At 54.9% G+C, this 14,091-nt stretch overlaps 1 protein-coding gene across 1 annotated transcript in view; it reads right to left on the reverse strand.

Moving 5' to 3' along the window:
- FBXO24 (F-box protein 24) overlaps positions 1-14,091 on the reverse strand; it is a 181,071-nt gene that overhangs the window by 71,850 nt on the left and 95,130 nt on the right. The window contains exon 10 of the mRNA XM_073655006.1: positions 7,053-7,223. Coding sequence (XP_073511107.1) covers positions 7,053-7,223 — 171 coding nt within the window. The remainder of the gene's footprint in view (positions 1-7,052; positions 7,224-14,091) is intronic.

Here is a 14,091-nt window from a genome sequence, read left to right on the forward strand (position 1 = left end):
CGCAGATAACACAATGATAGCACAGCACATTACAGACAGTCCTATGTAACACTGCAGATAACACAATGATAGCACAGCATGTTACCGACAGTCCTATGTAACGCTGCAGATAACACAGTGATAGCACAGCACATTACAGACAGTCCTATGTAACACTGCAGATAACACAATGATAGCACAGCACGTTACCGTCAGTCCTATGTAACACTGCAGATAACACAATGATAGCACAGCACATTACAGACAGTCCTATGTAACACTGCAGATAACACAATGATAGCACAGCACATTACAGACAGTCCTATGTAACGCTGCAGATAACACAGTGATAGCACAGCACGTTACCGACAGTCCTATGTAACACTGCAGATAACACAATGATAGCACAGCACATTACAGACAGTCCTATGTAACACTGCAGATAACATAGTGATAGCACAGCACATTACAGACAGTCCTATGTAACACTGCAGATAACACAGTGATAGCACAGCACATTACAGACAGTCCTATGTAACACCGCAGATAACATAGTGATAGCACAGCACATTACTGACAGTCCTATGTAACACCGCAGATAACACAGTGATAGCACAGCACATTACAGACAGTCCTATGTAACACTGCAGATAACACAGTGATAGCACAGCACATTACAGACAGTCCTATGTAACACCGCAGATAACACAGTGATAGCACAGCACATTACAGACAGTCCTATGTAACACTGCAGATAACATAGTGATAGCACAGCACATTACAGACAGTCCTATGTAACACTGCAGATAACACAATGATAGCACAGCACATTACAGACAGTCCTATGTAACACTGCAGATAACATAGTGATAGCACAGCACATTACTGACAGTCCTATGTAACACCACAGATAACATAGTGATAGCACAGCACATTACAGACAGTCCTATGTAACACCTCAGATAACACAGTGATAGCACAGCACATTACAGACAGTCCTATGTAACATCGCAGATAACACAGTGATAGCACAGCACATTACAGACAGTCCTATGTAACACTGCAGATAACAGTGATAGCACAGCACATTACAGACAGTCCTATGTAACACTGTAGATAACATAGTGATAGCACAGCACATTACCGACAGTCCTATGTAACACTGCAGATAACATAGTGATAGCACAGCACATTACAGACAGTCCTATGTAACGCTGCAGATAACACAGTGATAGCACAGCACTTTACAGACAGTCCTATGTAACACTGCAGATAACACAATGATAGCACAGCACGTTACCGACAGTCCTATGTAACACTGCAGATAACACAATGATAGCACAGCACGTTACCGACAGTCCTATGTAACACTGCAGATAACACAATGATAGCACAGCACATTACCGACAGTCCTATGTAACACTGCAGATAACACAATGATAGTACAGCACATTACAGACAGTCCTATGTAACACTGCAGATAACACAGTGATAGCACAGCACATTACAGACAGTCCTATGTAACACTGCAGATAACACAATGATAGCACAGCACATTACAGACAGTCCTATGTAACACTGCAGATAACACAATGATAGCACAGCACATTACAGACAGTCCTATGTAACACTGCAGATAACACAATGATAGCACAGCACATTACAGACAGTCTTATGTAACACTGCAGATAACACAATGATAGCACAGCACATTACAGACAGTCCTATGTAACGCTGCAGATAACACAGTGATAGCACAGCACGTTACCGACAGTCCTATGTAACACTGCAGATAACACAATGATAGCACAGCACATTACAGACAGTCCTATGTAACACTGCAGATAACATAGTGATAGCACAGCACATTACAGACAGTCCTATGTAACACTGCAGATAACACAATGATAGCACAGCACGTTACCGACAGTCCTATGTAACACTGCAGATAACACAATGATAGCACAGCACGTTACAGACAGTCCTATGTAACACCGCAGATAACACAGTGATAGCACAGCACATTACCGACAGTCCTATGTAACACCGCAGATAACACAATGATAGCACAGCACATTACAGACAGTCCTATGTAACACTGCAGATAACACAATGATAGCACAGCATGTTACCGACAGTCCTATGTAACGCTGCAGATAACACAGTGATAGCACAGCACATTACAGACAGTCCTATGTAACACTGCAGATAACACAATGATAGCACAGCACGTTACCGTCAGTCCTATGTAACACTGCAGATAACACAATGATAGCACAGCACATTACAGACAGTCCTATGTAACACTGCAGATAACACAATGATAGCACAGCACATTACAGACAGTCCTATGTAACACTGCAGATAACACAATGATAGCACAGCACATTACAGACAGTCCTATGTAACGCTGCAGATAACACAGTGATAGCACAGCACGTTACCGACAGTCCTATGTAACACTGCAGATAACACAATGATAGCACAGCACATTACAGACAGTCCTATGTAACACTGCAGATAACATAGTGATAGCACAGCACATTACAGACAGTCCTATGTAACACTGCAGATAACACAATGATAGCACAGCACGTTACCGACAGTCCTATGTAACACTGCAGATAACACAATGATAGCACAGCACATTACAGACAGTCCTATGTAACACTGCAGATAACATAGTGATAGCACAGCACATTACAGACAGTCCTATGTAACACCGCAGATAACACAGTGATAGCACAGCACATTACCGACAGTCCTATGTAACACCGCAGATAACACAATGATAGCACAGCACATTACAGACAGTCCTATGTAACACTGCAGATAACACAGTGATAGCACAGCACATTACAGACAGTCCTATGTAACACTGCAGATAACACAATGATAGCACAGCACATTAGACAGTCCTATGTAACACTGCAGATAACACAGTGATAGCACAGCACATTACTGACAGTCCTATGTAACACCGCAGATAACACAGTGATAGCACAGCATATTACAGACAGTCCTATGTAACACTGCAGATAACACAGTGATAGCACAGCACATTACTGACAGTCCTATGTAACACTGCAGATAACACAATGATAGCACAGCATATTACAGACAGTCCTATGTAACACTGCAGATAACAGTGATAGCACAGCACATTACTGACAGTCCTATGTAACGCTGCAGATAACACAATGATAGCACAGCACATTACAGACAGTCCTATGTAACACTGCAGATAACACAGTGATAGCACAGCACATTACTGACAGTCCTATGTAACACCGCAGATAACACAGTGATAGCACAGCATATTACAGACAGTCCTATGTAACACTGCAGATAACACAGTGATAGCACAGCACATTACTGACAGTCCTATGTAACACTGCAGATAACACAGTGATAGCACAGCACATTACTGACAGTCCTATGTAACACTGCAGATAACACAATGATAGCACAGCACATTACTGACAGTCCTATGTAACACTGCAGATAACACAGTGATAGCACAGCACATTACAGACAGTCCTATGTAACACCGCAGATAACACAGTGATAGCACAGCACATTACAGACAGTCCTATGTAACACCGCAGATAACACAGTGATAGCACAGCACATTACTGACAGTCCTATGTAACATCGCAGATAACACAGTGATAGCACAGCACATTACAGACAGTCCTATGTAACACTGCAGATAACACAGTGATAGCACAGCACATTACAGACAGTCCTATGTAACACTGCAGATAACACAGTGATAGCACAGCACATTACTGACAGTCCTATGTAACACCGCAGATAACACAGTGATAGCACAGCACATTACAGACAGTCCTATGTAACACTGCAGATAACACAGTGATAGCACAGCACATTACAGACAGTCCTATGTAACACCGCAGATAACACAGTGATAGCACAGCACATTACTGACAGTCCTATGTAACACCGCAGATAACACAGTGATAGCACAGCACATTACAGACAGTCCTATGTAACACTGCAGATAACACAGTGATAGCACAGCACATTACAGACAGTCCTATGTAACACCGCAGATAACACAGTGATAGCACAGCACATTACTGACAGTCCTATGTAACACCGCAGATAACACAGTGATAGCACAGCACATTACCGTCAGTCCTATGTAAGACCGCAGATAACACAGTGATAGCACAGCACATTACAGACAGTCCTATGTAACGCTGCAGATAACACAGTGATAGCACAGCACATTACTGACAGTCCTATGTAACACTGCAGATAACACAGTGATAGCACAGCACATTACAGACAGTCCTATGTAACACTGCAGATAACACAGTGATAGCACAGCACATTACCGTCAGTCCTATGTAAGACCGCAGATAACACAGTGATAGCACAGCACATTACAGACAGTCCTATGTAACGCTGCAGATAACACAGTGATAGCACAGCACATTACAGACAGTCCTATGTAACACTGCAGATAACACAGTGATAGCACAGCACATTACCGTCAGTCCTATGTAACACCGCAGATAACAGTGATAGCACAGCACATTACAGACAGTCCTATGTAACACTGCAGATAACACAGTGATAGCACAGCACATTACTGACAGTCCTATGTAACACCGCAGATAACACAGTGATAGCACAGCACATTACCGTCAGTCCTATGTAACACTGCAGATAATACAGTGATAGCACAGCACATTACCGTCAGTCCTATGTAACACCGCAGATAACAGTGATAGCACAGCACATTACAGACAGTCCTATGTAACACTGCAGATAACACAGTGATAGCACAGCACATTACTGACAGTCCTATGTAACACCTCAGATAACACAGTGATAGCACAGCACATTACCGTCAGTCCTATGTAACACCGCAGATAACAGTGATAATTTTGAGTACAGATAATGTAGGAGATGTCACCTGTTCCTGTGTCTCTCTCATGCCTCTCTCTGTGGCCCCTGTGTTTCTCTGTAGCCCCCCTATGTCTCTCTGTAGCCCCCCTATGTCTCTCTGTAGCCCCCCTACGTCTCTATATTGCCCCCCTGTGTCTCTCTGTAGCCCCCCTGTGTCTCTCTGTAGCCCCTCTGTGTCTCTCTGTAGCCCCCCTGTGTCTCTCTGTAGCCCCCCTGTGTCTCTCTGTAGCCCCTCTGTGTCTCTCTGTAGCCCCCCTGCGTCTCTCTGTAGCCCCCCTGCGTCTCTCTGTAGCCCCTCTGTGTCTCTCTGTAGCCCCCCTGCGTCTCTCTGTAGCCCCCCTGCGTCTCTCTGTAGCCCCTCTGTGTCTCTCTGTAGCCCCTCTTTGTCTCTCTGTCCCTTTCCTGTCTCTCTGGTCTCCCTCTGAGCATGCACAGCCTCTCTCTGTTCCTTTGTGCTTCTTTCATCCCTTACCTCTCTGCCTCCTCTGCTTCTCTCTGCCTTGCTTGCCTCTCCCTGTGCCTCGCTAGCCTCTCCCTGTGCCTCGCTAGCCTCTCCCTGTGTCTCCTTTGCCTCTCCCTGTGTCTCCCTTGCCTCTCCCTGTGTCTCCCTTGCCTCTCCCTGTCTCCCTTGCCTCTCCCTGTGTCTCGATTGCCTTTCTCTCTGCCTTCCTTGCCTCTCGCTATGTTTAGATCACCAGTAGAAGTGATGTGATGTGATAGCAGCCTCTCCGTAGCTTCTCCCTGAGTCTCCCTTGCCTCGCCCTGTGTCTCCCTTGCCTCTCCCCGTGTCTCCCTTGCCTCTCCCCGTGTCTCCCTTGCCTCTCCCCGTGTCTCCCTTGCCTCTCCCCGTGTCTCCCTTGCCTCTCCCCGTGTCTCCCTTGCCTCTCCCCGTGTCTCCCTTGCCTCTCCCCGTGTCTCCCTTGCCTCTCCCCGTGTCTCCCTTGCCTCTCCCCGTGTCTCCCTTGCCTCTCCCTGTGTCTCCCTTGCCTCTCCCTGTGTCTCTCCTGCCTCTCCCTGTGTCTCCCTTGTCTCTCGCTGTCTCTCCTGCCTCTCCCTGTATATCCCTTGCCTCTTCCTGTGTCTCTCCCTGTGTCTCTCCTGCGTCTCCCTGTGAATCTCTTGCCTTTACCCCGTGTCTCCCTCGCCTCTCCCTGTGTCTCCCTTGCCTCTCCCTGTCTCCCTTGCCTCTCCTCGTGTATCCCTTGCCTCTCCGTGTCTCTTCTGCTTCTCACTGTGTCTCCCTTGCCTCTTTCTTTGTCTCTTCTGCCTCTCCCTGTGTCTTCCTTGCCTCTCCATGTGTCTCCCTTGCCTCTCCCTGTGTCTCCTTTGCGTCTACCTGAGTTTCCCTTACCTCTTTCTGTGTCACCCTTGCCTCTCCCTGTATCTCTCCTGCCTCTCCCTGTGTTTCCTTTGCCTCTCCCTGTGTCTCCCTTGCCTCTCCCTGTGTCTCCCTTGCCTCTCCCTGTGTCTCCCGTGCCTCTCCCTGTGTCTCCCTTGCCTCTCTGTGTCTCCCTTGCCTCTCTGTTTCTCCCTTGCCTCTCCCTGTGTCTCCCTTGCCTCTTCCTGTGTCTCCCTTGCCTCTCCCTGTCTCTTATGCCTCTCCCTGTGTCTTCCTTTCCTCTTTCTTTGTCTCTTCGGCCTCTGCCGGTGTCTCCCGTTCTCGCCCTGTGTCTTCCTTGCCTCTCTGTGTCTCCCTTGCCTCTCTGTTTCTCCCTTGCCTCTCCCTGTGTCTCCCTTGCCTCTTCCTGTGTCTTCCTTGCCTCTCCGTGTCTCTTCTGCCTCTCCCTGTGTCTTCCTTGCCTCTTTCTTTGTCTCTTCTGCCTCTCCCTGTGTCTCCCGTGCCTCTCCCTGTGTCTCCCGTGCCTCTCCCTGTGTCTCCCTTGCCTCTCCCTGTGTCTCCCTTGCCTCTCCCTGTGTCTCCCTTGCCTCTCCCTGTGTCTCCCTTGCCTTTCTCTCTGCCTTCCTTGTCTCTCGCTATGTTTAGGTCACTAATAGAAGTGATGTGATGGCAACCTCTCCGTAGCCTCTCCGTAGCCTCTCTGTAGCCTCTCCGTAGCCTCTCCGTAGCCTCTCTGGCATTCTCATAACCTTGTTGCCTATTAAATGACCCAGCAGAGGTTCAGGTTTTTCACCTTCAAAAGCAACTTTACAAAAGTGGGGCTTCCATACGGCCATCCAGGTAGGCGGCCCCCTGCACCGCATCCGCAGCCGTGCAATTCCTTCACAGAATTTAGGGAGGGCGTCAGGACTAGAGTGTGGTGGAGGCCACAAAATATGTCAATTGGCTTCCTGTAATACGGGATCTAAGGGGAAAAAAGACTAGAGTGAGGGATGGAGAATAGGCCAAGGTGAGGGGAGATGGGGGACAGAGGCCAGAGAGAGGGGAGATGGAGGACGGAGGCCAGGGGGAGAGGAGATGCAAGATAGAGGCAGGGGGGGTGCAGGACAAAGGCCAGGTGAAGGGGAGATGGAGGACAGAGGTCAGGGGGAGGGGAGATGTAGGACAAAGGCCAGGGGCAGGGGAGATGGAGGACAGAGGTGAAGGGAAGGGGAGATGGAGGACAGAGGCCAAGGGAAGGGGAGATGGAGGACAAAGGCCAAGGGAAGGGGAGATGGAGGACAGAGGCCCAAGGAAGGGGAGATGGAGGACAGAGGCCAAGGGAAGGGGAGATGGAGGACAGAGGCCAAGGGAATGGGAGATGGAGGACAGAGGCCAAGGGAAAGGGAGATGGAGGACAGAGGCAAGGATAAGGGGAGATGGAGGACAGAGGCCAAGGGGAGGGGAGTTGGAGGACAGAGGCCAAGGGGAGGGGAGATGGAGGGCAGAGGCCAAGGGAAGGGGAGATGGAGGACAGAGGCCAGGGGGAGGGGAGATGGAGGACAGAGGCCAGGGGGAGGGGAGATGGAGGACAGAGGCCAGGGGGAGGGGAGATGGAGGACAGAGGCCAAGGGAAGGGGAGATGGAGGACAGAGGCCAGGGGGAGGGGAGATGCAAGAAAGAGGCCGGGGGAGGGGGTTTAGGACAAAGGCCAGGTGAAGGGGAGATGGAGGACAGAGGCCAAGGGGAGGGGAGATGGAGGACAGAGGCCAAGGGGAGGGGAGATGGAGGACAGAGGCCAAGGGAAGGGGAGATGGAGGACAGAGGCCAAGGGAAGGGGAGATGGAGGACAGAGGCCAAGGGAATGGGAGATGGAGGACAGAGGCCAAGGGAAAGGGAGATGGAGGACAGAGGCAAGGATAAGGGGAGATGGAGGACAGAGGCCAATGGGAGGGGAGATGGAGGACAGAGGCCAAGGGGAGGGGAGATGGAGGGCAGAGGCCAAGGGAAGGGGAGATGGAGGACAGAGGCCAGGGGGAGGGGAGATGTAGGACAGAGGCCAAGGGGAGGGGAGATGGAGGACAGAGGCCAAGGGGAGGGGAGATGGAGGGCAGAGGCCAAGGGAAGGGGAGATGGAGGACAGAGGCCAGGGGGAGGGGAGATGGAGGACAGAGGCCAGGGGGAGGGGAGATGGAGGACAGAGGCCAGGGGGAGGGGAGATGGAGGACAGAGGCCAAGGGAAGGGGAGATGGAGGACGGAGGCCAGGGGGAGGGGAGATGCAAGAAAGAGGCCGGGGGGAGGGGGTTTAGGACAAAGGCCAGGTGAAGGGGAGATGGAGGACAGAGGCCAAGGGAAGGGGAGATGGAGGACAGAGGCCAAGGGAAGGGGAGATGGAGGACAGAGGCAAGGATAAGGGGAGATGGAGGACAGAGGCCAAGGGGAGGGGAGATGGAGGACAGAGGCCAAGGGAAGGGGAGATGGAGGACAGAGGCCAAGGGAAGGGGAGATGGAGGACAGAGGCCAAGGGGAGGGGAGATGGAGGACAGAGGCCAAGGGGAGGGGAGATGGAGGACAGAGGCCAAGGGAAGGGGAGATGGAGGACAGAGGCCAAGGGAATGGGAGATGGAGGACAGAGGCCAAGAGGAGGGGAGATGGAGGACAGAGGCCAGGATAAGGGGAGATGGAGGACAGAGGCCAAGGGGAGGGGAGATGCAAGAAAGAGGCCGGTGGGAGGGGGTTTAGGACAAAGGCAAGGTGAAGGGGAGATGGAGGACAGAGGTCAGGGGGAGGGGAGATGTAGGACAGAGGCCAAGGGGAGGGGAGATGGAGGACAGAGGCCAAGGGAAGGGGAGATGGAGGACAGAGGCAAGGATAAGGGGAGATGGAGGACAGAGGCTAAGGGGAGGGGAGATGGAGGACAGAGGCCAAGGGAAGGGGAGATGGAGGACAGAGGCCAAGGGAAGGGGAGATGGAGGACAGAGGCCAAGGGAAGGGGAGATGGAGGACAGAGGCCAAGGGAAGGGGAGATGGAGGACAGAGGCCAAGGGAAGGGGAGATGGAGGACAGAGGCCAAGGGAAGGGGACATGGGGGACAGAGGCCAAGGGAAGGGGAGATGGAGGACAGAGGCCAAGGGAAGGGGACATGGAGGACAGAGGCCAAGGGAAGGGGAGATGGAGGACAGAGATCAGGGGGAGGGGAGATGTAGGACAGAGGCCAAGGGGAGGGGAGATGGAGGACAGAGGCCAAGGGGAGGGGAGATGGAGGACAGAGGCCAAGGGGAGGGGAGATGGAGGACAGAGGCCAAGGAAAGGGGAGATGGAGGACAGAGGCAAGGATAAGGGGAGATGGAGGACAGAGGCCAATGGGAGGGGAGATGGAGGACAGAGGCCAAGGGAAGGGGAGATGGAGGACAGAGGCCAAGGGAAGGGGAGATGGAGGACAGAGGCCAAGGGAAGGGGAAATGGAGGACAGAGGCCAAGGGAAAGGGAGATGGAGGACAGAGGCCAAGGGAAGGGGAGATGGAGGACAGAGGCCAAGGGAAGGGGAGATGGGGGACAGAGGCCAAGGGAAGGGGACATGGAGGACAGAGGCCAAGGGAAGGGGAGATGGAGGACAGAGGCCAGAGAGAGGGGAGATGGAGGACAGAGGTCAAGAGGAGGGGAGATGGAGGCCAGAGGCCAGGGGAAAGGGAAATGTAGGACAGAGGCCGGGGGATGTAGGACAAAGGCCAGGGGCAGGGGAGATGGAGGACAGAGGCCAGGGAGAGGGGAGATGGAGGACAGAGGCCTGGAAGGGGGGAGATGGAGGACAGAGGCCAGGGAGGGGAGAGATGGAGGACAGAGGCCAGGGAGGGGAGAGATGGAGGACAGAGGCCAGGAAGGGGGGAGATGGAGGACAGAGGCCAGGGACAGGGGAGATGGAGGACAGAGGCCTGGGAGGGGGGAGATGGAGGACAGAGGCCAGGGAGGGGGGAGATGGAGGACAGAGGCCAGGGAGGGGGGAGATGGTGGACAGAGGCAAGGAGAAGGGGAGATGGAGGACAGAGGCCAAGGGAATGGGAGATGGAGGACAGAGGCCAGGGGGGGGGGGGATGCAGGATGGAGGCCGAGGTAAGATGGAGGACAGAGGCCAAGGGGAGGGGAGATGGAGGACAGAGGCCAAGGGAAGGGGAGATGGAGGACAGAGGCCAAGGGGAGGGGAGATGGAGGACAGAGGCCAAGGAAAGGGGAGATGGAGGACAGAGGCAAGGATAAGGGGAGATGGAGGACAGAGGCCAAGGGAAGGGGAGATGGAGGACAGAGGCCAAGGAAAGGGGAGATGGAGGACAGAGGCAAGGATAAGGGGAGATGGAGGACAGAGGCCAAGGGAAGGGGAGATGGAGGACAGAGGCCAAGGGGAGGGGAGATGGAGGACAGAGGCCAAGGGGAGGGGAGATGGAGGACAGAGGCCAAGGGGAGGGGAGATGGAGGACAGAGGCCAAGGGGAGGGGAGATGGAGGACAGAGGCCAAGGGGAGGGGAGATGGAGGACAGAGGCCAAGGGAAGGGGAGATGGAGGACAGAGGCCAAGGGAAGGGGAGATGGAGGACAGAGGCCAAGGGAAGGGGAGATGGAGGACAGAGGCCAAGGGAAGGGGAGATGGGGGACAAAGGCCAAGGGAAGGGGACATGGAGGACAGAGGCCAAGGGAAGGGGAGATGGAGGACAGAGGCCAGAGAGAGGGGAGATGGAGGACAGAGGTCAAGAGGAGGGGAGATGGAGGCCAGAGGCCAGGGGAAAGGGAAATGTAGGACAGAGGCCGGGGGGATGTAGGACAAAGGCCAGGGGCAGGGGAGATGGAGGACAGAGGCCAGGGAGAGGGGAGATGGAGGACAGAGGCCTGGGAGGGGGGAGATGGAGGACAGAGGCCAGGGAGGGGAGAGATGGAGGACAGAGGCCAGGGAGGGGAGAGATGGAGGACAGAGGCCAGGAAGGGGGGAGATGGAGGACAGAGGCCAGGGACAGGGGAGATGGAGGACAGAGGCCTGGGAGGGGGGAGATGGAGGACAGAGGCCAGGGAGGGGGGAGATGGAGGACAGAGGCCAGGGAGGGGGGAGATGGTGGACAGAGGCAAGGAGAAGGGGAGATGGAGGACAGAGGCCAAGGGAATGGGAGATGGAGGACAGAGGCCAGGGGGGGGGGGGGAGATGCAGGATGGAGGCCGAGGTAAGATGGAGGACAGAGGCCAGGGGGAGGGGAGATGTGAGACAGAGGCTAGGGGGAGGGGAGATGCAAAAAAGAGGCCGGGGGATGTCGGACAGAGGCTAGGGGGAGGGGAAATGTAGGACAGAGGCCGGGGGAGATGTAGGACAGAGGCCAGGGAGAAGGGAGATGGAGGACAGAGGCCAAGGGGAAGGGAGATGAAGGACAGATGATAAGGGGAAGGGAGATGGAGGACAGAGGCCAAGGGAAGGGGAGATGGAGGACAGAGGTCAGGGGGAGGGGAGATGTAGGACAGAGGCCAAGGGGAGGGGAGATGGAGGACAGAGGCCAAGGGGAGGGGAGATGGAGGACAGAGGCCAAGGGGAGGGGAAATGGAGGACAGAGGCCAAGGGGAGGGGAGATGGAGGACAGAGGCAAGGATAAGGGGAGATGGAGGACAGAGGCAAGGATAAGGGGAGATGGAGGACAGAGGCCAAGGGAAGGGGAGATGGAGGACAGAGGCCAAGGGAAGGGGAGATGGAGGACAGAGGCCAAGGGAAGGGGAGATGGAGGACAGAGGCCAAGGGAAGGGGAGATGGAGGACAGAGGCCAAGGGAAGGGGAGATGGAGGACAGAGGCCAAGGGAAGGGGAGATGGAAGACAGAGGCCAAGGGAAGGGGAGATGGGGGACAGAGGCCAAGGGAAGGGGACATGGAGGACAGAGGCCAAGGGAAGGGGAGATGGAGGACAGAGGCCAGAGAGAGGGGAGATAGAGGACAGAGGTCAAGAGGAGGGGAGATGGAGGCCAGAGGCCAGGGGAAGGGGAAATGTAGGACAGAGGCCGGGGGGATGTAGGACAAAGGCCAGGGGCAGGGGAGATGGAGGACAGAGGCCAGGGAGAGGGGAGATGGAGGACAGAGGCCTGGGAGGGGGGAGATGGAGGACAGAGGCCAGGGAGGGGAGAGATGGAGGACAGAGGCCAGGGAGGGGAGAGATGGAGGACAGAGGCCAGGGAGGGGAGAGATGGAGGACAGAGGCCAGGGGAAAGGGAAATGTAGGACAGAGGCCGGGGGGATGTAGGACAAAGGCCAGGGGCAGGGGAGATGGAGGACAGAGGCCAGGGAGAGGGGAGATGGAGGACAGAGGCCTGGGAGGGGGGAGATGGAGGACAGAGGCCAGGGAGGGGAGAGATGGAGGACAGAGGCCAGGGAGGGGAGAGATGGAGGACAGAGGCCAGGAAGGGGGGAGATGGAGGACAGAGGCCAGGGACAGGGGAGATGGAGGACAGAGGCCTGGGAGGGGGGAGATGGAGGACAGAGGCCAGGGAGGGGGGAGATGGAGGACAGAGGCCAGGGAGGGGGGAGATGGTGGACAGAGGCAAGGAGAAGGGGAGATGGAGGACAGAGGCCAAGGGAATGGGAGATGGAGGACAGAGGCCAGGGGGGGGGGGGAGATGCAGGATGGAGGCCGAGGTAAGATGGAGGACAGAGGCCAGGGGGAGGGGAGATGTGAGACAGAGGCTAGGGGGAGGGGAGATGCAAAAAAGAGGCCGGGGGATGTAGGACAGAGGCTAGGGGGAGGGGAAATGTAGGACAGAGGCCGGGGGAGATGTAGGACAGAGGCCAGGGAGAAGGGAGATGGAGGACAGAGGCCAAGGGGAAGGGAGATGAAGGACAGATGATAAGGGGAAGGGAGATGGAGGACAGAGGCCAAGGGAAGGGGAGATGGAGGACAGAGGTCAGGGGGAGGGGAGATGTAGGACAGAGGCCAAGGGGAGGGGAGATGGAGGACAGAGGCCAAGGGGAGGGGAAATGGAGGACAGAGGCCAAGGGGAGGGGAGATGGAGGACAGAGGCAAGGATAAGGGGAGATGGAGGACAGAGGCCAAGGGAAGGGGAGATGGAGGACAGAGGCCAAGGGAAGGGGAGATGGGGGACAGAGGCCAAGGGAAGGGGACATGGAGGACAGAGGCCAAGGGAAGGGGAGATGGAGGACAGAGGCCAGAGAGAGGGGAGATGGAGGACAGAGGTCAAGAGGAGGGGAGATGGAGGCCAGAGGCCAGGGGAAAGGGAAATGTAGGACAGAGGCCGGGGGATGTAGGACAAAGGCCAGGGGCAGGGGAGATGGAGGACAGAGGCCAGGGAGAGGGGAGATGGAGGACAGAGGCCTGGAAGGGGGGAGATGGAGGACAGAGGCCAGGGAGGGGAGAGATGGAGGACAGAGGCCAGGGAGGGGAGAGATGGAGGACAGAGGCCAGGAAGGGGGGAGATGGAGGACAGAGGCCAGGGACAGGGGAGATGGAGGACAGAGGCCTGGGAGGGGGGAGATGGAGGACAGAGGCCTGGGAGGGGGGAGATGGAGGACAGAGGCCAGGGAGGGGGGAGATGGAGGACAGAGGCCAGGGAGGGGGGAGATGGTGGACAGAGGCAAGGAGAAGGGGAGATGGAGGACAGAGGCCAAGGGAATGGGAGATGGAGGACAGAGGCCAGGGGGGGGGGATGCAGGATGGAGGCCGAGGTAAGATGGAGGACAGAGGCCAAGGGGAGGGGAGATGGAGGACAGAGGCCAAGGGAAGGGGAGATGGAGGACAGAGGCCAAGGGAATGGGAGATGGAGGACAGAGGCAAGGATAAGGGGAGATGGAGGACAGAGGCCAAGGGGAGGGGAGATGGAGG

The sequence above is a fragment of the Phyllobates terribilis genome, unplaced genomic scaffold (genome assembly GCF_046119375.1).
Source record: "Phyllobates terribilis strain yellow unplaced genomic scaffold, ASM4611937v1 Scaffold_11__3_contigs__length_659146591, whole genome shotgun sequence".
NCBI classification, from domain to species: Eukaryota; Metazoa; Chordata; class Amphibia; order Anura; family Dendrobatidae; genus Phyllobates; species Phyllobates terribilis.